Source organism: Phodopus roborovskii, unplaced genomic scaffold, assembly GCF_943737965.1.
Source record: "Phodopus roborovskii unplaced genomic scaffold, PHOROB, whole genome shotgun sequence".
NCBI lineage: Eukaryota > Metazoa > Chordata > Mammalia > Rodentia > Cricetidae > Phodopus > Phodopus roborovskii.
The window spans coordinates 191,027-216,288 of NW_026125940.1; the positions used below are offsets into that span (position 1 = coordinate 191,027).

Below are 25,262 nucleotides of genomic sequence, written 5' to 3' on the forward strand. Positions count from 1 at the left end.
CTATATAGCATTTTCATTGACCATTGGACTTAATTGACTTCAATTAGGAATACTATGTGGAATAAAGTCCTGAGGAAGAGATGAGACAGAGAAGAGAAAGGACCCGGTGTTTTAAAAGGTTGTTTGTGTATTTTAACGGCTATCCTCACATTTTTATCTTTCTCATCTCATTTCTGTTTGCTTCACAGTCAAATCACTTCAAAGAACTCACTGTACCGAGCCCATGCATCCCTATGACACAGTGACATGCCAACCTATTCTCTTCTGACTTTTTTTGTAGCCTTATCTGAATCCTGTGGAAGAAAAAAAGGGAAGCACAAAAAGGCTAAAGAAACACCCCCAAAACATGGTTGTCCAACTTGTACAAGTACTACCCAAGGTAGGTTGAGTTCTCTAGATGCCTAGATATAGACACCCTCTACATGCCTAGTTCCCCCTCAGGAACTTTGAAGTCTTCACTGTCATTATTTCTTGCCAAGAGGAGGGGCAGGAGAATGTTAGGAAGTCCTGGGAAATAGAGACTTTGGAGAAAAAGAAGAAAAAACAACTTTAATAATTTCTCTAAAGATTGTTTCTATATTCCACTCTTTTTTGGTTCTAGTACTTTTGATCTCCTTTTTCCTAGATCAGCAAGTAAATTTCTTAAAGAATAAGCCACCCCCCACCTCCTTTCTCCTACCAAGCAGTATAACAAAACCTGTGGCCATGCTAATTGATTAAGGACTAGAACAAATATATCTGGGATGAGGAAGTTTAGGTAGATCTGGAAGGTAGACTTTCTGAGACTCCTAGGTTCTTGCCCCAGTTCAGAAAATAATAGCTTTTCTAGAAGTGATCCTGTCTCTGTTGGCCCATATACCAGTGCCTTAGCCCAGTGCAGCCTGTGACTGCCATATTCTAATTAAGTGGTGGGAAATCTGTGCCTTTGTCTTTCTATCAGTAAGGGCATCTGACTAGGTCATTCAGAGCAGTATTTATGGACTCAAAGGACTCCATATTTGAGCTTGGAGTACGAGGGAGAGAAGTGCCGAATAAAGGGCAGGCTCTGAATGGAAGTAGAAAAGATGAAGATGACAAAATATTGTCTAAATATTCTTCAGAGAGGATCCCCAGTAATGGCAGAAAGTCATTCTGGAATCAGGCAGATGTACAAACAATGAGAGATGGCAGAGTAAGCAGTAAATATGGATTGAGTAGATAAGCCATGTTTGTAAATATAGCTACCTTTGGCACTGGGCAGTTCCCATATAGTTTGGGAAGTGATGATTGAAGTTATGAGTGGGAGGTCAAGCAGGAACTGTTTAAGCTCCCAATAGGGTTTGATGGAAGGGAGAAAAGCCCATCTGGGTGAAAGCAGGAAGCCAGCAGCTATACATTATAGCCTCTACCATAGTGAGCTATACATTTTAGCCTCTACCATAGTCACAGTGCCTGGTGGATATCTTCTGACCTTAGAACTTTATAGACAACCCAATAGAAGATATTGAATACAAGAAAAGTAAAGGGGAAGACAGCCCTGGAAATGGTGTCAATTCTCTTGGCTTGGTCCACATATAGTTTCCTCATGGTTTCTCCCTCCTTTCGAAGAGGGGCTGGAGGTTGGGGATTATAAATGCTTGATCCTTCCATTGGACCTCCATCCCTTGCTTGTAGACAGTGTCCTAAGCCATAGCCACGAAAATAGAAGCGGCTTTCTCGTATGATATCTTCTTCCTAGAATTGCAAGAGATAAAAGGTAGTATTTGAGGCCAGAGTAAAAGCCAGACCACACATAAATGTCTCAAATCCAATGTAATACGGGCAAATGGCTGACTACATGCTTTTTGTTGATCACAAAGCTATTTTAAAAATACATATATATACGTATATGCTAGCAGCTATATGTGTACATAAGTGATATGATTTAATTTAGAGACACACCTTTTGAAAATGTGTAGTATCATTTGGAGTCATCTAAAATCCACCAAAGTGTCAACATCTCAATGTCATATTATTTCTGACAGGTAAATAGAAAAACAACCACCCACCAGGCAGTGAAACTGAGATATTTTGGCTCGGTAGAATTAACTTTAATGAATTTAGAAAGCTTTAGAATTAGTTTGTTTTGCATATAGTAGTTTTAAAACATGATTTTGACTTAAAGTTAAGAATTCTAAACGTTTTAAATGACCAAGTGAGCTAGGCAAAGTAGCTTAAAGTTGACCACTCTTATGAGGACCTGCATATTTCTTTACACATTAGCTGTTCTGAGAAGGGAATCAGTAAATCTACAGTAACACCTATTACCCAATGTGTATTATATTCCTCTAAGATGTATGCCTTTTCATAGACACATTAACAGAGAGGAGGTACATTTTATGTAAGTAGTAAGGAGTATGGTGTAGGCAGCAGAAAGTCTATCAATACAACCATTGGCTGATAACCCTGAGTAGCTATGACACAGCTGGGAAGCAGGAAGGGCAGAAACAGATAAAAGATAGAAGGGGGAGAAGGAGAAAGAGAGAAGAAGTAATTGTAAGAGTTTTACTTGCGTTAGTAGCCCTCAGCCTCTCTGCCTCTGAACTTATTTACCCTATTTACTCATTTTAGGGCAGATACGAGAAATATGTCCTTCAAATATAAGATATTTCTATAAATTAAAAGTATTGACTTCTCTGCAGTAAAAGCTTCAGCTAAGTGATTGCCTGAAATGAAATATCCTTTCATAGTGTGATTTCACCTACCAATTCAAGTTTGCCCAGAACTGAGGAGGTCCCAGAGACTAGAGTCTTTCATCACTAACACTGGAGAAGTTCAAGGTAAAACAGGAAGAGTAAGTCACCCTAGTTACCTGATGTAGTTCTATAAATTATCAGAACAAGATATATACATACACACACACACACACACTGTGTGGGTATGTCACATGTGTATCTGTAACGTGCACAAAGAAGGTGTTAAACGGTTTGCACAATTCGAGGGACATTGTGGGATCTTTACATGGACTCTGAAGCTATAGAACCCAACTGAAAAACTGTTGTGAAGATGAGATATTGGTATGGTTTGTCATATAACTCTTGACTATTGTGTCACCCAAAATGGAATTGTTATGAGGGCAAGCCTGGTACTGGGCATCAGTGGCGGACAAACTCAGGCCAGAAATTCACAAATAAACCCTATTCCTTCTTCTGCCATGTGTTATTTCATATATAGAGTTGTTCACTGTTGTATCCCCAGTGACAGGCACCAAGCTTGGAACCTAATAGACACGCAGTGGATGTCTGTTGAATGAACCACTTGCTTGATAAAGCGCATGCTTCAGGATATAAGGAATGGAGTGGTTTTTTGTTTTTGTGATGCCAATATCTTGTCATGGTCCACTCAGAAGAGAATCTTGCTCAGTTATGAAATACTTGGCAGGAAACCAAGTACTGTTTGCTCCACTATACAATGTCTTAATAGCCTTTGGCTTCTGCACTTTGAACATAGGAAAAAAAATAAAGTCTGCCCACCAGAGAGCTTTGCTGTGTTGTTCTTCATTTATCAGGATCTTCACAGAGAGTTGTATGTGTCTGTATCAGAGGCAGTTCACTATCTTGCTCTTCAATTTGGAACTGGTACAGTTTGGCAGCCTGAAGGCTTTGCTTACCTATCCTTTTAGCCTCTTTTTATCAAAGATCTTGATTCATCTCACATGCATTCTGTAATTAATTTTCACACTTTTTCTATAGGAGAAGTTTGTCGGGTCCATTTTATAGATAAAGAACCAGAGGCAAGAAAAGTATCTCAGAAGGAATTGAAAAATGAGATGGGTAAGTAAAGTTAAAAAACAAATCTTCCTACCTTTCCAGTTCAGGACCCCCATACTGCACTCTTCACCTAGCCCCCCCCAAGTTGATAATACAACTACAGAATACAGGTGTTAAGAAAAAAATTTCTAAAGGAGGAAGTTAGATCCAGATGCCATTTTTGTTTTTATAAATTCTATTTCTCCTTTTACCCAGTAAATCTGAGGGAAACTATTTGGAACTATTTCTCTGGCTAGAAAAAGTAATTCCATACAGAAGAGAAAATATATCCAGTAAAGTAGCTGCCCTTGGCTCTTTTTAATTTTAATATGTACCTTTTAAGGCTGGCCAGCAAAGATAAGTAGCCTAAAATTCAAGGATAAAGGGGTTTGAATATTAGATAATTAAGACGAATTCTGTGTGATGAGTGTTTGTATATGTGTTTAGGAGGGACAATGTACCATTAAATATTACTTTGTGATTTCCATGGTTATTCAGAGTGCTGAGAGGAAGCTGTACTCAAGGCAACCTAGGAAATAAATGCCCAATGGAGAAGGTAGGGTATGAAGATGAGAAAGAGTGATGGATATTCAAGGGGGACAGGCAGGAAAAAAGGAAATTGGAGATAGGTAGAGTAGTCAGTGGAAGATAGAGAGGTGAGCAAGGTTCTGAAGGTAAGTCCCTGAGAGGATTTTGCTAGTATTTTGTAATTTTTCTAGTTCTCAAGTTACTGTATTAATAATAGCCAGCAGTTTTGTCTATCCAGTTTGACAGCCTTTGCCTTTGACTGCTGTGTTCAGAGCCAGGGGCTAACCCTGCAGGGATGATGAGAAAAAGGGCTTTACCCTTTCCTCTGAATCATTTAGACCATCTGGGAAGACAAAGCAGAAGCACATCAAAAACGCCCATTATTTTAGGCAGTGCTGCTGGAGAAGGCCATAATGCAGGGGAGACTGATTAAGAGAAGAGATTAGAAAGAAAATGATGAGCCAGAGAGCTGGGTGGAGAGTTGGCAGGCTCCTAAAGAACCCTATCTTGATCTTGATTCTGGGCTCCCAAGAAGTGTATTTCTTTCTTTTCCTATTGGGTTTTTTCAAACTAAAGGTTTCTAGTTCTTTTACTAGAACATCAAAGACTTAAAAAAGGTTCCAGACAAGTGTGGCTCCTATGAACTTGTTTAGCCAGTTTAGGGCCTCCAGGATTCCTGGATAGTCCCACTGGGGTTGCATTAGCTTTAGGAAACTCAAGAAAAGGATATAATTAACAGCACAGATTTGGTTTTCAGGTTTTATTCACATTAATAGTAAGCTATGGTCCACATTTAGGCAAGTCCTAAGTAAGCATCAAGCTACTGCTAAGTAACTGTAATAACTGAATACTGTGACTCACTCCATTACAAGCTCATAGCCAACCTGCCTGTAAACACGAGCAGACAGTATGTGCACAGGAGCTTTTTGGATGAATACAGGGTAGGGGATGGGACTTAGGTCAAGCTGAGTAGCTCTGTAGGAACTGTAGTAATCTTTGTTATTTGGACATCAACACAAGCATTTTAGGTAGAAAAGGGACTCTGGATTATTTGATGACCTGCTCTTCTTTCCTCGGAAAAAAATCAAAATCATAACCTCTTATGTATCTAAGATTTTGGTATCTGCAGATGATTTTACACAGCTGAAGAAGAGGCCTATATAGTTATTTTAGAAAAGAGGAAATCCTGTTTTCCTTCCCTCTGCTAACTCTGTATGTGTTTTCCTAATCACCACTGAGGCAGGAAGTCTTAGGCAGGCAGGTCTTTGGAAGAATCTTATTCAAAGAGATGCAGTTGTGGATCCATCCACTAGAGGGCTCACTATTTAGGAATCATGAAGGAACTAAAGAGCAAAGAATTGGTATTCCAAAAAATCTACATGACATAAGAGCCCCGACTTCCTGGGGGGGGGGGGGAGTGAAATCATGCAGTTTGTGTGGAAGTCAAGTGGTAGGGTGCTTCAGGAGCAGCTGAGGTGTTAGTAGGTCTCAGGTCAGAGTCAGAATTTCTCTCTCTCTCTCTCTCTCTCTCTCTATCTCTCTCTCTCTCTGTGTGTGTGTGTGTGTGTGTGTGTGTCTGTCTGTCTGTTACTATGGATCTAACCCAAGATTTATATATACACTCAGTAAGCACTCTGCCACTGAGCTTCATCCAATGCCCCCAAGAGTCAAGATTTTTAACAGTGGGGTCAGGTAATTTGTTTTCTGTCCTCTAAAAGTAATTATGTGCTTGGCCTTTTGATTTTGAAGCCTCTGGATTAGGCAGAAAAAAAAAAGACATTGTGTCTCTAAAGATTAAGCAACTAGTAGCAAGGCCTTCAGCTTTGCCATAATTAGAGCTTGTTTTTCTCTGGGTAGCCCAGGCACCTCTGTTGTCATGACAACTTACCTAGCTCCTATTGTCTGGGCAATTGAGGGAAAACTGCTTCTGTTGTCATGACAACTTCCTCTTGTATCTGCCCTTGGTGATCACTCTGCTATGGAAGAAATGGGGCTAAAAAACAAGAGTGAGGCCAAATACCACCTCAAGCCTAACAAATGAGAAATTCCTGAGGAAGATCAGGACAATTTCCACCAGTCAGAAGAGGCAAATGGTGATCTTTCAATTTCAGTTCACACATGGGGGCCACCTTCAGTGCTTCTCTTGAAAGATAGTAGTACCTGACTCTGACTTCTTACCAGTAGGACAACTTGGAGTAACTTCCTTCTTGATGTGAGGAAAACCAGAAACAACTATTATTACTGTAAACACCGCAGCTCAGATGGAAAGGGATCCTGGCAGTTAGGAGCCCAGAAATATCATAAAGTCACCATAAATGTAGTAGCCTGCAGCCCTTCTCCAGGAAAAGGTTTCCACAATGTAACAACCCAGCAGGGGAGGCTTTCCCCAGTGAACTTTTACAGGTCTGCTCTGCTCTGTCCCCTGCTAAGGTTGTTGCTTCTCTCCTCCACTCCATTCCAGCAAATGAGATTTATTGGCAGGGAAGAATCTAGGAGGTGGCTGCCTCTGCCAGTATGGAAAAAGGCAACTCCCAATTGAACAGGCACAGGGCTTGTAGGGCTTCTTAGGGGTGGAGTTTTTCCAGGGTGAAGATTTTTCAGGGTAGGAATTGGCCAGATTTCAACTCCTGAGCTTTGACAAGTTCTGAGCTTGGCTGGGTTTCATGCTCAGGTATTGTTTGGTTTCGTGCTGAGTTGCTCAGGGACAGAGTGTGTTTCTTTGGCTCTGGTTTCCGGGCCAAAGTCAGTTTCTCTCACTGGTTCCTTTTAGCCTTTTGGCTCTGGTTTCAGGGTCAGGGTGTGTTTTTTTGGCTGGCCCTTTTACCCTATAGTTACTTCTCAAAGCATTAGCATTTGTGCTAAGTCAACAAGGTTCTCATACTGGTAAATATGTTTTTGTTTGTGTGTTTGTTTTTTGAGACATTCTATATGTAGTCCTGACTGTCCTGGAACTTGCTATGTAGACTAAGCTGACCTTGAATTCACTGTCACCAGACTGGGACTAGAATCTAGGATTCCTGATTGCCCTGTACTGAGCCCTGGATTGAGACTCAGTTTGTGGGAGAAGTAATAGGGAGGAAGGAGTCCAAAAGAGAAAGGAAATGAAACCCTCCCTGTTGGCACTCACCATGCGTTGCCGTCTCTGCCTTCTACGAAGTCTCATAAATTCCTTGTGCTGACGGGAGACAAAATTGACTGCAGCATACTCAAGCAAGGCAGCAAATACAAAGAGCAGGCATACAGCCATCCAGATGTCAATCGCTTTCACATAGGATACCTGTAGTACAACAGAGCAGTTACGTTTCTGGAGCCCTTCCATGGACTGTCCAATGGATTTCCAGTCCATATCAATTGCTTGTTCATTTTTATTCTGAAACTTCTGGGGTTTTAAACAAGCTGTCAGGACATATATGTTTATCTGAAGGCATGTGTCAAAGAGACAGGCTACTCCTCATCCTTTAGCTCACAGCCATCTCCACCCTCTGCCTTTATCAGCCTTATCCCCTACTCTTCATTTCCTTTATTTAGTCTTCTTGCTTTCCTGTTTCACCTTTTGCTTCTTCCCTTTCAGTGAATACCAATAATCAAAATCGTATTTCTTTGCCCTCTCGTATCCCCTGGGTTTCTTATAGCCACAGTGATAATTAGGGAAGGCTCACAATTCCCATGTGAGGTGTGTGGGGACATTTAAGGGTCTTAGCAGAGATCACTTAGTTAGAAGGTAGTATTAGAACTGGGAGGTCCTGAGCTTTCAAACCTTGCCATTTACCTAGGTTATAGCCTCACTGGCAGACTATGAGGAGTTCCTGCATTCCTATTCTCCTGTTGATCCTGTGAAGTTTTTGGCTGCCTTTTCAGGAGTCACTGCTGAGGGATGGAGTGCAATGGTAAGCTAAGGCTGCATCTCCCACCTTGGAGAGAATGGCAGCATCCTGAGAAAGTGCCACCTAGCCCTTGTCATGACACTTCAGTAATTGCAAGGCACCTTGGTGTCCATCCATCTGGTTCCTACTGTGCTCTTCTTAATACCTGCCTTGGGCAGCTTTGAAGAGCATTTGTCTTCCACTTCCCTGGTAACGGTTGAACACCAACCTCTCCAGGAACATGGTACAGCTAGGTGGGTCTAAGAGGAGGAACAGAACTTCTGACTACTGAGGTTCTCTCACTTCCTTAACCAGAGGGATTCCCTGTGCAGTTTTGAGCTCACTCCATAGAGCTTCCTGTCAGGAGTCGGACTTGTGAAAAGTGATTTCTTTTTATCAGCTTCTGCATTATAGGGCACTGAGAGTGCTCAGATCCAGGGTAAGGGAAAGGTTTTATTGAACCCATGACCTCATGCATTAAGGGCATAGTATGTTACCAATAAGCTGTATCTCTAACCTTCCATCTTAGTGATTCTTAACTGGAAAAAAAAACCCTGCTCCACCCACCAGAGCATTTAGCAGTGTTTACCAAATTTTTTGGCAATATGATTTTAGAATGGTGATAGCTACTGGTGTGTCATGGGTAGGTAGGGAAAAAAAGATGTTGTAATGCATCCTAAAGTGTGTGCAGTTCCTCCCTTTAAAACATATACCCACTAGAATTATCTGCTCCAACTGATGTGTTAAAGTTGGCAAACCCTGCTTTCATTTCTGGGCAGTTCCACTCAAAGACTGTAGTAGTGGGTTACTGGATAACTCCTATTAATAATTCCTTGGTGATGTCTCCACTTCACCACCTATGAAGAAGGCATTACATTTAACTGTCTACCATCCAGGCCCACTGGGCTCTTAGGTATTTGAAATACCTGCTGTGAAGATAGTAATGAGTGATAAGGGATAGTCATGAAGGCTTTAGACTATTAATGAAAAGTGCACTTTATGTACTTATGGCTTGTTAGTGATAAATGTGTCATTAATACTTTTTAAAATGATCCCTGTGATCATATCACCCCCCCATATAACCCTTTGGAGGTCCTCTATTACCCTTGTGATCTAGGTATGTTACACTTATCATGGCTTTTGACCTCTGGCTACCTCTTCAGCCTCACTATACCCCTTACAATCTATGATCCTGCCACAGTGAAATATTTCAGTGTTTCTAAAGAAAGCCAGTCTCCTCCCTCTGATTTAGGGTTCTTATTCTTCAGCTTCCACATTAGATAAACTATTGTTTAGGTCTTTCCTAATCATCCTCCTGTGTGTTTTCCTTCTATTATGTACTGGCTTACCCATACCTCTTTAGCATCCATCACATACCTGACTAATACTTCCACTACCTGAGCTTTTCTGTGTCAGGAACTATTTTCATAGTCTTCAGTGTTCTATCCCCAATACCTGAGCACTTGGCACACAGTAAGTAGTTTTTGAATGAGTGGATTTAGCAATGGGCTCCTACTTGCTGTCTCTGCTTCTTTTTCCTTTCTTTGCCTCATGAGCTAAGGGGAAGATAGAGAGAATTTTATCCTTCCTCCCTAGTGCAACTTTATATCTTATCTTGAAACTTTTCCTCTTGCAGCTATGGAGATCAAGAACCTAGCAAAGAGTGGAAATCCATGCCCTCACGGTATTGCACAAGGCCATGAAGTAATGGTTTCCAGAGACTATGGAGAAAGACTACTCTGGGTTCCCAATCTCTTGTACTCTCATCCTAGATAGTAGAGTTTTGTTTTGGGTGGGAATGGTGTTGCTATCAGATGCCTCTGGCTTGGCCTTATCTCCTTCCTTACACCCTCAAGGAACCCTAATGTTGTACAAACTCAGGAGCAAACAAGCCTTGGCTTGCTGATTCCTTTACTCTATGAATGTAGGAGGCAAGACTTAATTTGAGGGTACATACCTGAATATTCTGCTTACTAGCCAATGAGGCTATTCAAAAGTCATGAAAATATGACAAGAAGGTACTAAGTGTTGCAAGCAAATAACTTCTTAACAAAGTCCATTTTTCTAAATGAGGAAACTGATACCTAAGAGAAATTGGATTGTGCTCACCCACACGGGGAACCAGAAAGGAAATTCTCTTCAAAAGAATGCATAATTGTAGTATCTTCCTGCGATATGAAAAATCTTCTTACTTAACAGAGAAAAAAATGGGACAGGGCTCTTGACATAGTGATCCCCATATAAGGCTGTTATAATAATGTAAGTATCATGCCCCAGACTGACCCTGTGGCTCTCCTCTGGGGATAGGCTACCTCTGTATCCTCATTAATACCCCAGTCCACTTAGGAAATACATACAGAAAGGGATCCCTGACAACTTCTTCTCAGGTGTTTGATCCCAATCTGAACCTGTTCTCTGTTTGTCTCTAAAGGGGGCTTTGGAGTAACTCAAAGGTTTCCTAGAAAATGAAAAACCAGTAGGGGAAATACCATCTGCTTTATTCCCAGATCTAGTACTTATTCTTTTTAACTCTGGCACATGATAATTATAAAAGTAATTAGCATGTATTGAGCAATTATTATGTGCCAAACACTGTCCTTGTGTGTTAATACATAATTTATTTTTCACAATAACCCCATGGAGTGGGGGGAATAATTCTTAGTTTCATTTTATAGGCAAGACAAACAACAGAGAGACAATTTACTCAAGGTCATACTACTAGTAAATAATGAGGCTGGGATTTTAACCTAAATTCTCCTACACTTAAATTTCCCTACAACAATTTCATGAACATGCCATCAGTATCCATATTACACCCTGCTTAAGTATCCAATAAGAAAATCTTATTTGGAACAACCAAAGAGAGATAGCCTTTCTCAGGGCTCCCAACAAATCAGAATAAGAGGGAATATGTTCAAGGCACGATTCATTGTTCTTCCATGAGCAAGGTACCTGGTACATAGTACACATTCAAAAAATATTTGTTGAATGAAAAAAATGTCCTCACTCCCTGATTTTCTCAGAGCCCTGCTGGTGATAAGGACTTTTAGGTGACCTTTAAATTCCCTACATGAATACACGATGCAGGGAGAACTGTTCTTAGTCCCATCAGCACAAATTTTTCTGCATAGTCAAAACATTAACAGGCCCCAGATGATGAGTGTCTACTGTCTTTAATTGCTATTATATTTGCAGCCTCAAAATATTCTCCTCCCCCCCAAATAAACACTATATTTAGAGCATTTTGTAACAGTACCTTACTTGTTAAAGAAGACAGAATTTGGTTCAAAATTCTACTTCTTTGGTTGTTTCTGGTCAGGGTTGACCTTGAAGAGGCCATTTTACCTCTATGATATTCATTCTCATCAGTACTATGAGAGAATGGAGCTTTCTATTGTGATAAGGGTCGTTTGATATTGAGCATACTAGTATTTCCCAAAGAAAATTAAGTAAGGCACTGTCTCTGCTCATTCCGTAGCCAGCATCATTCGCATTATTATGTAGTTATTAATAGTAGGCTATGGAGAAGATGAAATATTGGATGCCAACTATTGCTTAGCCATAGTTACAACCTTAAATCCAGGGTAAAGAGGGAATAGCACTACTGGGAGCATGCAATGAATGTGAAATAGGGGCTTGATGTCACCAGGTTCTCTTGCATATCTTTTCACCTTAGGCAAAGAGGCCCTGGATCCAGAGCTCTGGGTAGTCATGGTGAGGACAGTAGTGATGCCGAGGCCTACACGGGCAGGGGCAGCATCCATGTTGATCCAGAAGGAGACCCAGGACAGGATGACAATGAGTAGGCTAGGAATGTACATCTGAATCAGATAGTAGCCCATCTGCCTCTCCAGGTGAAACTTTACCTCTATGCAGGTGAATTTTCCTGTAAGAAAAGAAATGAGTCCCCAGACTGCAGCTTAGCCTGAGGGAGTATGGGTCAGGAATAGGGCAGCCCTGCTGAACCAACCTCTGGGATCCTCAGCTGGCCAATAAGTGATACTTTCAAAATGGCCCCAGGTAATGCCAGATGCCATACTATGAAAGCTCTCACATCAGCCATAAAGACTGCCTTCTTGTTCCTGGAATTTTACCTTAGAGCATAAGATCTTTCAAGTAACAATTACAGAAATAGGATAAAGAGAAAAAAAGCTCCCGGCTCAGACTCTCTGGGGCTGAATCTCAACTTCTTATTTAATAGCTATGTGATCTTGAATAATTCACCCAAGCCTTTTGATTGTTTGTTATCCCTTTTGTTTTTGAGATAAGGTCTTTTTAGGTATTCCAGGGTGATACCACATTTGGAATTCTCTGCTGTACCACCATACCAAGTTCCACCCAAGCTTTTTGAAGCAGTTTTCTTGCCTAGGAAGCAGAGTAATAAACTATATTAAGTCCATCATTGGGATGTTAGAAAACTTAAATGAAATATTGTAGTTGAGGTGCCGCACATAGTAGCTGTTCCTACCATTAAATAATTATTATGCAAGACTTAGTTTGGACTTCATTTGTATCTCACTATCCTTCCTTGCACTTGCTCATGTCCCTGAATCTGTAGTAACAGCTAGAATAAACACTCCCTGTATCTTAAGCAAGTGAGTAGAACAAGCTAGTATATAATGAGAAAGGATTTGTAACAGAGATCAGCTCTGGATACTGACAAGCAGGTTCCCATAGAGTAAAAGGAAACATTATTCTGTTTCACCATTAAATGTATTGGTTCTAGGCACACATATTGGTGTTCTTCCTTTTGGCATGCCAGCCTTCTTAATTTATCCTGCTTCCCATGGCTCTGAAGCTAAGGAAACATTCACTAACAGCCTTTCTCAAAAAACAGAGGCTTGGGATAGATGACACAAGGGGAAAAGCAGAAGATTTGTACAGCCATCTCCAAATGTCCACTAGATAGCTTTCACAACCCCCTCACAGATACTAAGATATATGGATACTCAAATCCCTTATATCAAGTAGCATCATATTTGCATTTAAGTTATGCATACCCTTCTATATACTTTAAACTAGGTCTGTATTATTCATTTAAGAGTGTGTGTATGTGCGTGTGTGTGCGTGCGTGTGTGTGCGCATGCGTGCGTGTGTTTACCACAGCATATATGTTCAAGTTAGAGGACAGCTTTCAGTATTTAGTTCTCTCCTTCTACCATGTGAGTCTTGGGAATTGAACTTGACTCATTTACCCACTATGCCATCTCTTCAGCTCTAAATTACTTACAGTATAACACAATGTAAGTTCTGTGTCAATGGTTGTTACACTGGATTTTGTAGGAACTAATGATAAGGAAAAGTCTGTATTATGTTCAGCACAGATGAAATTTATAATTAATTCATTTGTTCTGAGGTTGGATGGACCCTTGGGCATGGGACATGTGAACATGGAGAGCCAACTCTGTGCTTTGATGTTATTCTGACTAAGGCTTAACTCTTATCTGATTACTCAAGACCAGAGATTTGAACTATTACTGCTTGGGGCTTTGGCATGCTGTATGAATATGACCTCTTACTCATTCCTGAGTCTGACTCAACATCATAGGCTTCTTCCTGTGACATGCCTTTATTATGGATTTATATTTTCTTCCCAGGTTTTCCTTCATTCTCTATTGTAATAGTAGTATGGGTTTTAATTATAGGATTAACATTTTTAATGTGGGAAAATGAGAAGAGAAGGAATAACGTTACGCTCATATTTATCAAATCACTACTACGTAACTGGATTTTAATACTTTAAGTCCTGTAGCACTTTTTGAGTTGAGTAAAATGATTATCTTCCATATTGCAGATAAGGCTACAGAAGCATAAAGACATTAAACTATATGTCCCACGGGTACCAAACTAGTATATAAAGAAGCTAGACTCTAAACTCAGGCATATATTACTGAAAAGTTATTGCTTTATACATTGTATCACACTACTTTAGAAATATTTACTAGTGGTACTTCCTTTCAGAGACTTTAAATATATTTTTGCTTTTTTTAATCACAGTATAGTCATGCACTGTATATGACATTGAACTGTATTCCTTTTTTAATTTATACTTTCCCGTGAAGATATAAAAACCATGAGAGTATCATGTTCATGACAGCATACTATTTCACCAAGTAGGCACACTGTTTACTTCTGCCATATGGGTGGAGATTTAGAACAATTTCAAGTTTTTGTTAGTATAAATAGTGACAGAAAACCCTTAGTGACTAAAGCCAACAAGCTCTTTTGTGATATTCTCTTCAAATACATTCTAAGGATGGAATTACTGTATGAATAAGTAGGTTTAAAAAATAGCTTCTAACTACAGATCAACCCATGTCTATCACTATGCACAAAACTCAAGTTCAAATGGATCAAAGACTTGAACATAAATCCAGCCACACTGAACCTCTTAGAAGATAAAGTGGGAGGTACCCTTGAAGAAACTGGTACAGGAGACAACTTCCCGAACATAACTCCAGGAGCACAGACACTGATATCGACAATTAATAAATGGGACCTCCACAAACTTAGAAGCTTCTGTAAGGCAAAGGACACAGTTGACAAGACCAAACGGCAGCCCACAGACTGGGAAAAGATCTTCACCAATCCTGCATCTGACAAAGGGCTGATCTCCAAAATATACAAAGAACTCAAGAAACTAGTCACCAAAACACCAAATAACCCTATTAAAAAATGGGTTACAGAACTGAAGAAAGAATTCTCAATAGAAGAAATAAAAAAAGGTGAAAGGCACTTAAGAAAGTGTTCAACATCCTTAGCTATCAGGGAAATGCAAATCAAAACAACTCTGAAATACCATCTTACTCCTGCCAGAATGACTAAAATAGAAGCACCAATGATAACTTATGCTGGAGAGGATGTGGAGAAAGAGGAACACTCCTCCACTGCTGGTGGAAGTGCAAACGTGTACAGCCATTTTCAAGATCAGTATGGCAGTTCCTCAGGAAAATGGGACTCAATCTACCACAGGACCTGGCAATCCCTCTCTTAGGCATATACTCAAATGATCCACATCCATGCAAGAAAGACATCTGTTCAACTATGTTCATAGCAGCATTATTTGTAATAGAAGAACCCAGAAGCAATCTAGATGCCCCTCAACTGAAGAATGGATAAAGAAGATGTGGCACATTTATACAATGGAATACTACTCTGCAGAAAAAAGCCAATGGAATCTTGAAATTCGCAGGCAAGTGGATGGAACTTGAAGAAACTATCCTGAATGAGATAACCCAGTCACAAAAGAGGAACATGGTATGTACTCACTCATATATGCGTTTTACACATAGAGCAAAGGATCACCAGCCTATAATTCACACCACCAGAGAAACTAGGATACAAGAAGGATTCTAAGAGATTCATATAAGGTCCCTCACAGAAGGGGGAAGGGACAAGATCTCCTGAGCATATTGCGAGTGGCGGGGGGCTGGGCAGTGAGTGGAGAGAGAGGTAATAGAAAAGAAGGGGAGGGGAGGAAAGCACATGGGACTAGGAATAATGAGTCAGGGGAGGAATAGACGAGAGGAGAGAGAGAAAACATAAAAGAGGGAGCCATTATAGGTTTGAATAGAAAACTGACTCTAGAGAAATGTCCAGAGACCTAGAAGACTGACCCCAGCTAACAATTTGAGCAACAGTGCAAAGTCTACCATAAATGCCCTTCCCTGATAATGAGATCAACGACTAACTTATCCACCATCATGGAGCCCTCATCTAGTAGAAGATGGAAACAAAAGCAGACACCCACAACTAAACACTGAGCCAAACTGGAATCCATATGCAAAGAGGGAGGACAAGACCAGGCTACAGAAACCCACAGAGACAGCTGACCTGAACAAGGAGGAGCTAATGGACCCCCCTAGACTGATAGCTGGGAAACCAGCATTGGACCTACTCAGACCCCTGAATGTGGGTCTCAGTTAGAAGGCCTGGGTAGTCTAAGGGACCTCTGACAGTGCAACCAGGATGCATCCCTAGTGCATGAAAGGACTTTGGGATCACATTCTCCATGGAGGGATACTTCCTTAACCTAGAGGAGGCAGGAGGGAGGGCCTAGACCCTACTCCAAATGACTTGATAGATTTTGTTAACCCCCTCCTGGAAGGTGTCATCCTCCCTGTGGAGTGAGGGGGGAATGGGATGGGAGGGTGGTGGTGGGACATTGGATGGAGGGGGAAGGATAGGAGGGAGAGAGGGAGAGAGGGAGCTGGGGTTGATATGTAAAATAAAATAAACAAGTTACCACTGCTAAAAAAAATTGGTTCTAGACTAATGGTTGTCAAAATACAGTGTTTTCTGAACTATCTGCATCATAAGTTTCATGATACATGTTAACATGCAAATTTCTAGGCATTTCCTCTAGTATATGTGATTAGAGTCTCAGAGAGTTCTAGCCTAAGAATCAGTGTTTTTAAGACTCCCCAGGCAAATATATTGAATACAAAAGCTTGAAAACAATTCACCTGCATACAAATTGCCATTCTCCCTCTCAAGTCTCTGCTAATTTCTACTCCCAGGTGTAGTTTCTCAATTCAAGGAACTGTTCTTCCTCTACTCCCACACAGCTCAGTCGCTAAAGGATATGAGGAACTAGCAATTCTTAGGAAAGCTGAAGGATTGAGCTGTCACTTTATGAAAAACAGTTCCTCTCCATTTCCCATGCTCCACATTCAGGAAGAAAAGTTAGGTCAGGAGAGCCAGGCCATGGAGATGAGTAGGAAAGTGTGCCTGGTCAGCTGCCTGCTCCCTCATGCTCTTTCCTCTCTATTTGAGAATGGCTATTAACAACTACTAAGTGTAAATTTCCCAGCTTTCACACAAAATTGGCCCTAGGAAAAAGGAAACACAGGTATTTACTCTGCAGCTTATGAGAGTAATATAAACATGGGCTTTGGGGTCAGATATGGATTTGAATTATAAATTTGACATCTGTTAACTATGGAACAACTGATTTAAAGTCTGTCCCTCATACCTTTCTTTAAAATTTATTTTATACGTATGCATTTTTTCCATGAACTTGTGTATGAGCTTGTCATAATACATGTGGCAGTCAGAGGACAACTTGTGGTAGTCAGTACTGTCCTTCTACCATGTAGGTTCTGGGAATTAAACTCAGGTTGTCAGTTTACCTGGTGATCCATTTCCCTATCCGTTTTGTATGAAAGTGATGCTGATAGCCTCTTTCATGATGAAATAAGGTATAGGAAGCATGCAGCATCATATCTCCTCTATTCTAGTGAGACCTGGTGCCTTTTACCCTTGTCCCTCTTTGAGACCCTCTAGTGTCTCATAAGCAATAAAGATCTGCCTGATCCTTACCTGTGTTGTAATGCTTGGTGCAATATCCTAGATCTTTCTCATCCCGCAAGATAAATTGGGGAAGTGTCAACCCCTCGGCCACTTGGACAGCAGGAGCATCTTCTAACCACTCGAACACGAGGTCATTCATGGTGTAGCCAACTGCAAGTGACAGAGATATGAAAGAGCTTCAGAGTGGCATTTGGGGTGAGGGTAGAAGTGGATTTTAAGTTAACAAGGGTGTATAGTTGAGCAAGGTTTGGGGTTTAGAAATGGCACAGTAAATCTTGGAAACGAGAATGTTTCTGAAAAGAGAATTTCCTCAATTGTCTCACGGGCTTAAACTAAATGAGAAAGTCAGAAAGATCCTACACTACTGTGTAGGTCTCAAGCTTGGTAAATGTCTAGAGAGAAATTACTCTGACAGATTTAAGATGGAAGTTTGGAAAGATGTCAAGGACCCCAGCTGGGAACCTCCTGACACTTCTTAAACCCAGAGGAGTAAGCATGTGTAGTCACCACATGTCCCGAGCTGAGCCTTAGAGCCAGGGCTTCTGCCATTTCACCTCAGGGAAGAGAGCTATTTCTGTCCTTCCAGTCATGCATGGGACAATGAGTATATGACAGACTTCTAGCCAGGGACTTGAATTGGAAAAAATTCAGACTTAATAGCTGATCTTGCCTAGTTTCTCATAGGTTACTTGCAGTTCGTGAAGGCTCATGTCATAGACATGACCACATTCTCACATGTAAGGGGAGACTTAGATGTACAGAATCTACTTTAAGATCTACTGTAGCTGTGACTTCAGGTGAGTCATCTGCTCTTCTGTCAAATGAGGCTAGTGGATGCTGCTCTGCCAAGTTTCAAAGTTGTGAGGGATAATGGGAACCTGCCTGTGAAGGTGGTATGTGAATTTGAAAGGGTGGACCACAGGGCACTTTCTTTGCATCACTGTTTCCATGTGCTAGAAACAATGCAACAAGCCTTCTTCTCTGAGGGATGTGTCCTGATCTGTTTCACCTCATGCAGGTCAAGAGTGCGAGTAAATCATGAGCCATCCTTGCCATCCATTGGCTTTTCTGCCCATTTTCCAGCCGTGTATGTTGACACCTTTGCCATAGATGACCTTGGCTGACTTCACCTCTCTAGGCACTGTGCTATGTATGCCTGAAGCTGCCTCTCATTCTCTGTAATCACTATTTGTATTCATGAAGAATCAGAGTTCCAAGGGTACCTCCATCTTACCCAACACTCACACACACACACACACACACACACACACACACACACACACACACACACACGGGCATTTTCAGTGTCTTAATTCGGGGAGAGTAGGGGTAAAGCTACATTAGGGACTGCGGGAAGAAATTAGAACAGAGGATGCACCTCAGATAGTGCCCGATGGCTAGCGCAAGTGCATCTGTATAAGGCTGGGAGTCATTATATTCCTAGCTCTATGGAATAGTCAGCCCAGCAACTAATATGGGAACACAAAAACCTCACTTGGCTAGTTGTCAGGGAACCTTGGCTTCTAGTCTCATCTATGACAAGAAGTGATTGTGTGTGCTTGGGCAAGTCCCTCTCCTGTCTGAAGTATCATTGGAGGATATTAACTAGCTGTTAATCCAGGCCTTGCTTTGTGATTAACTAGAGACACTTACAGCTTTCCAGTTGCATTGTGCATGTCTGGATGTCCATTGGGAAGTTCTTGAGGTCCATTGGGCAGGACAAAATGAGGGTCAATCTGGTAGGAGTAGTAAAAAAAAAAGTAATGGTATCAGTTTACTGGGGTACTACATTGTATAACATGAACCATCTCCCCATCCTATCTCCACCTGGCTACTTCTTTTGATACAAAATCCCCTTGTATATACTAGGAGCACCTGATGCTGTAGAGCACATTCCCATTCTTGAAGATGCGTAGTAATTTGTTGTCTGTGGTCACCTCATGGAAGTTGGCCCCTTTCTCGTTGGCAAAGAATAGGTCTGGCTTCCAGATAGAATCGAGCATGGAGGGGTCTAGGTCCAGAGAGTCATCAGGATATTCTCGGTAGGCCAGACGTGGGTCATTCCACTGTTGCCGCAAGAAGACATTTACTCGGTAGTCCTGGAAGGGTAGAGAGGGGAGCCTATTGTAGACAGTGCTTTTCCCAGGAGCCCAGTAAAACCAACATGAACAGAAGGTTCACAAGGAGGAAATGCTGGAGATGCATATTGGGGCAGTAGATATTTGCCAGTGGAGTAAGCCCACTTTGGCCAAATATGACAAAGATAGGAAGGGAAAATACATTTATTTAATTAACTACTATGTGCAAGACTCTCTGCTAAGTGCTTTTTTGTAGAAATGGGGATTGAACCCAGGTTCTCAGCATGCTAGGCAAATACTGTATCACTGAGCTACATCCTCAGCTCTAAGTGCTTTCTTCACCTGCATCATTTTATTCACACTTTTCATCTTGCATGGGGAATGGTTTTGTGATCTGTATTTTGCATATGGATAACAAAGACCAGGAAAGGTTGAAGTCAAACTGGTTAACATAACTGTTGGGTGGCAGAATTAGAATTTGAACTCAGGTTTTTCTGATTCAAAAGCCCATGGTCTGCATTGGGTTACTTCACATATTTGATGAACTGTTCTTAGATTGTTTGCATTTAGCTAGGACAACCCTGGACTAACAGTGACCTCTCAGTCATCAATTCAAATGTCCCGTGGCTTAAGCTGTGATCACAGAGCAGGAAGAGGACAAGAGAAAAGAAATAAGGAAATGCTTGCTATCTAGTGAGCTTCTCCTTTCACACTGGAATGGAAGTAGGGAATAGGAAGACCCCCTTACCATGGTGGTCTCAGTGACGGAGCCAAAACTGTTGATGAAGATGTTGCAGGTTACATTCACAGGTGGGCCTAAGGATAGCAAAGCACAGCCCCATTGGCAGGATATTCCAGAAAGCTGAGCGCAGGTTCCAGAAATTCCTCTCTGAGCTTCAGATCCGGCCACTGCTGGGAAAAGACTGACAGCTACATGGACCCTCAGGCAATAGGAGGGACTCTTTCTGAGGTATAAGACGCAGCTTTGGATTTCTAGACTCCTTCTTTAAGGATGCCCACCAAATACTGGCTAAGCAGTGTGCCACCCAGAATATTAAGCATGGAGAGGATTTAGTAGATGGATGTTTCTTACCTTTGAAATTGGGCCTAATCCTGGCATCATATCCAGATGTCCGTCCCATAAGCTTATCCAAGAAATCAGAGGGGGACATGGGCTGGGACCCTTTGGGCCCAGATTTGACATCCTCTTTTGCCAAAGCCACACTGGATAGGAGAAGAGAAGAAGTTTGAGGATAATTTTCTACATTTATCACAGGTTATGCTTTCCCATCTCCACCCCTTTTGATGAATGTACCCATTGGGCAGGAAAGTAAGAAAGAATGAGTCTCAACTGTACTGAATGAGTAGACAAATATGAGCCATCATGTCTGCCCAACAATCATCCTGGAAAATGGCCCTCACATAGATTGTAAGGTTTACTCTTAATTCTCCATAGCATGGCATTAGGACTGTTATTCCCATTTTACAGATGAGGAAACAGGCTTGAAAGTTAGTTACCTTCCCAAAGCCTCAGAACTTCTGAGTGACACAGTCAGAACTCAAACACTGGACTAAGAACCTTCTTAGTGTTCTCTAACTGAAGGAGCTTTGAAAACATTCAAAGAAGAATGGCATCTTAACCAGTGTGTTGCTCATATAGCTTAGCTAAGGATAAGAAGGACTCTAGGACAAACAGCTTCCCTGAGAACTGGTAGCAGTTAGGTGCTTGGGCTTTCTATAAGATTTGCAGGATTCAGGCTTGATTTGTGCCATTTCTTTTTATGCATGGCAAGAGGCTACGTTTAAGTGTGGGGTCATGGCTACTACAGGCAGGTGAATATGGTAATTAAGCAGGGATCTGTAGGCATGGGAGAGTTTCCCAATAGAGTGATCATACTGAGGTAAACTCCCATCTTTCTCTACCAAACAGCTTGATTTGTGGGAAGATGTCAATATGTTTTGGCCTAACATAGAATCTAGCCTCTTTTCTTTTGTCAATTTTCCTCCTAAGAGAGCCAAGGAGATGGATCAGTGAATAAAATGCTTATTGCATAAGCATAAGGAACATAGTTCAGATCCTCAGCACCCAGGTAAAAATATGGTGGACATGGCAACACATTTGTAATCCTACCACTGGGGAGTCAGGCTCCTCTGTGGCAAGGTGGATAGCTAGATGAGCTGAAATTGGCTATATATGGGTTCAGCAAATGACCCTACCTCAATATATAAGGTAAAGAATGATGGAAGAAGACACCTGACATCAACCACAGATGGCTCCACATCTATGCAGGTATGCATGTTAGTGTGCACCTGCACACATTTGTTTCCACATGTAGGCAAACACTTGTACACATATACATACAAGTTTCCTCTTAGAAGCAGAAAAGTCCCTTTCACATACTCATTTACTAGTGTATTAGCCAACACATAGACAAGCACCAGGGAGTCAGCAAAGCCCAAGCAGAGGTAGATCTCAGGAATGAATTTAGGCCAGAATCCTGTCTAGAGCAGATACTGTATTGCTGCATCTTACAGTCATCACTGTGCCAGACATAGCTGCCATGTCTCCACAGCTGCCATGACTGCTGTAATGTGGAACTGAGCAGCGGGATGACAGCTGCCTTTCTGTGTCCTAGTCTCCTTTAAGCCGGTAGCCCCCTTTCCCCAATGGGTCTGTGTTCTAATCAGTGACTGGTGGAATCATTAAAGGAGCTAAGGCACCACAAGCCTTATCTAGGTTAATTCTCACACCAGTCCTCCCTGATTATCTCTGTTACGATTGACTCTCTGTATTCATCTTCCTATATACTCGTAAATCATTTTTCCACATTCTAACACCTAATGCACTATAAATGTAGTTGTTTAGGAAATAAGGACAAGGGAAAGTCCAAATATGTTCAGTGCTATTGAATATTTTGTATCTGTGATGCTTGAATCTGAAGAGGCAGAACTAATGGATATGAAGAGCTGATTGTCTATAGATGAGGGGATGAGGGAGCAATAAGGTGAAGGGGAAGTGGCTTCAGGAACCTGAAGTTAGTGAACGGTGCAGCCAAAATTCAAAGCCAGTAACTTCAAGACTCAATGTGACTGTCAGTACTGTCACAAGAAAAGTAGCCCAGGAGGGTCTATCAAAGAACCAGAGTGAGGAACACTGAAGACCTGCCCTACTGTGACTTCCTAGAGTTCTGCTTTGAATCCCCAAAATGGGGGGAGTCCGTTGCCCTGGGGACAGAGGCCACCCTGGTCCCTGGCAGGAGTAGCCATAGCAGGTGGCTTAAGCAGGCTGGGGAAATCCAAGGAGATTGGTAGTGATGCTGGGGCAGGCAGAAGTCTGTGGCTTCACTACAGGATGTCCACACTAGCCAGGTGCTTCTTCTGCTGCTGTTGCTGCTGCTGCTGTTGGCCATTTGCCACCAGCCTGCTGGGAGGCCATATGGCCCTGCTACAGAGCAGCCAGACCTCTCTACTGTCCTCAGCCTCACTCAGGTCACCGCTTCTCTAGTCCCTGTCCTAGAACTCCGGGATAGGCTGTGAATCTCTCTTTAGTCCCCAAACCTATTTTGGTCCCTTACCTTCTGAAATAAGAATTACTTTGTAAAACCACTGTATCCACTTTCTCACCCCTGAGAACTTCCAAACACTGACCTGATCTAGTAAGATTGAGAACTAACCATCATTTAAGGCCCTTGGGTGGCATGAGGAGAGAACTTTGCTTCAGCTACTGGGTACTTGACCAACCGTGAGCATGTCACTACCCTTCCCTAGGATTCAGTTTCCATCTGTACAACTAATAGCGTGGACTTAGGACTCTCTAAGAGCCCTTCTTCTTCTAATTACATCCAGTTTATCAGCACACATGGTACTTCTGCCACGTGTTCGTGGATCTTGAGGCAGTCTTCCCTCTATAGGGATCAACTCAGTGACCCTTTTGGGTCTGTTATATCTGTATACTTTCAGCCCCCTCTATGCTGCCATTCCATTCTGAGCTGCTTTTCACTTCTAAGCATACTGTCCAATTTTTCACCCCTTCCTGCCTGCCATCAGTGTGTTCACAGGCAGTGGGGCAGAACGTGCCTCAGAAGCAAGGTGCTCTGGGACACTCCTGGGTTAAGAGGAAGAAGACACTGCTCTGCCATTCACACTTTCTACTTCATGAGGTGTTCTTTTGAAGATCACCCGTTCAGCCAGGCATTAGCATCTTTTCTCCTCGATGTACCCTGTCAACCTAGACTAGCTCTTGTTATAATGGGAAGGGGCAGATGGTCAGGGGACGTCTACAAGGAGCCCCAAGAATTCCTCGCTTGCAAACCCAGGAAATAACTTCTACCTGGTTCCTCTAACAGGGCAGTGAGCAGCAATGTACACAAGGGTGGGGTGCCTGCAGAGAGCTAAGGATCAGGCAGCACAGCTCCATTCTGCTGTGGTCCTAGAGCAAACCTCTGCCACCTGCAGCCTCTTTGGCAGGCATCTGACATATGTTTCTGTCATGTTTAGGGTTCCAGCTGGTAGGGAGATAGGGTTCAATTACAGGACAAATGACCTCTGTTTTAGGACTCAGCTAACTAGGCTCTATCAAGACCCATGCAATTCACTGAAGCTCCTCAACCCATACTGGGGCCCTATATCTGTACTTACTGGACAGCTCCTGGGTCCTGACTAAGGAGGTTGTGTCCTTCCCCCAGTTCCCTCCAGACTGTTTTTTTTTTTTTTTTTTTTTTTTTTGCAAACTTAGAAGAAACTGTGCCAGATGCCCCATCTGTTAGCACCAGCCCCCAGTTAGTGTTTGCATGCACCTTCTCACCCCACTGAGCTCACCTGAGGAGGACCTTCCCTGGCAGGGTCCAGAGGAGAAGGAAGAGGGTTGCAGGAACAAGAGTTGTCATTCTGCAGGGACCTTATAGTCCTTTCTCAGCCTGGCTGCCAAGGTGAGACCAGGTATCCCTATGGGAAAGGCAACAGTACAGAGCCCTTCTCCAACTTGGGCTTGAATAAGGAGCCTGTGTGGCTGGGCTAGGAGTTGAGCTCTCCTCTTCTGCCTCTTTTCTGCCCTGTCCTTAGCACTCAGGGTCTAGAACTATTCCCCTGGAACTGAACCTGACACGAATAACCCTACCAGCTCCAGCAACGGCTTGGACTTGTCTTGGACTGAGGAGGGCCTCAGCCTGCGGTCAGGGAGCCAGAAAAGATTCTCTTTGGGTAGCAATCACTCTGCAAACCCTGGAGAGTCTTGGAGGGGAGGGAGGAAGGAGACAGGCAGAAAGATGTTTCCCTCCCTCCCACATCCCCCTAGATGCACCCTCCGAAAGCAGCAATTTAAAGGCACAGTCGCAGGCAGCTGGAGTGGGGTTCCCAGCTTGTCTGAGTTCTGGGGAGGAGCTTGGACTGCTGAGCTGCCGCTTGGGGAGAGCCTGAGGTGTTCATTCCATCCTCCAACTCTCCAGGAGGAATGCTCTCATGTAGACAGCAGCCTTGTTACCCCTGTACCCAACAGCCTTTTTTTCAGCCTTGAGCCAAGATGGGACACTAAAGTAAACTCCTGATGCTTTTTCTAAGGAAAAAATCCAGAAGGGTCATGGTAGAGCACCAGCGTATCCTAAAGATGATATTTTCTGGTCAAATAGAGGTGTAGAGGAGACTGACTGCAGGGGCTGCCTTTCTGTACCCTCTGGAGATGGACGCATAGAGAATGGCAGCCCACAGTCTGCCCCTCT

The 25,262-nt window shown here is 42.4% G+C and overlaps 1 protein-coding gene across 1 annotated transcript; it reads right to left on the reverse strand.

Annotated features, from left to right (window-relative positions):
- Window positions 1–1,401: 1,401 nt before the first annotated feature.
- LOC127218060 (glycine receptor subunit alpha-4) lies at window positions 1,402–24,898 on the reverse strand. Its single transcript, XM_051179066.1, has 9 exons — window positions 24,367–24,898; window positions 20,642–20,772; window positions 20,297–20,364; window positions 19,346–19,569; window positions 19,124–19,206; window positions 17,480–17,620; window positions 11,830–12,044; window positions 7,423–7,572; window positions 1,402–1,713 (listed from the first exon to the last, which is right to left on the reverse strand). Exons 1-9 carry the CDS (start codon window positions 24,432–24,434, stop codon window positions 1,423–1,425), a joined length of 1,371 nt encoding a protein of 456 aa, XP_051035023.1. The 5' UTR covers window positions 24,435–24,898; the 3' UTR covers window positions 1,402–1,422.
- Between the last annotated feature and the right edge of the window lie 364 nt (window positions 24,899–25,262).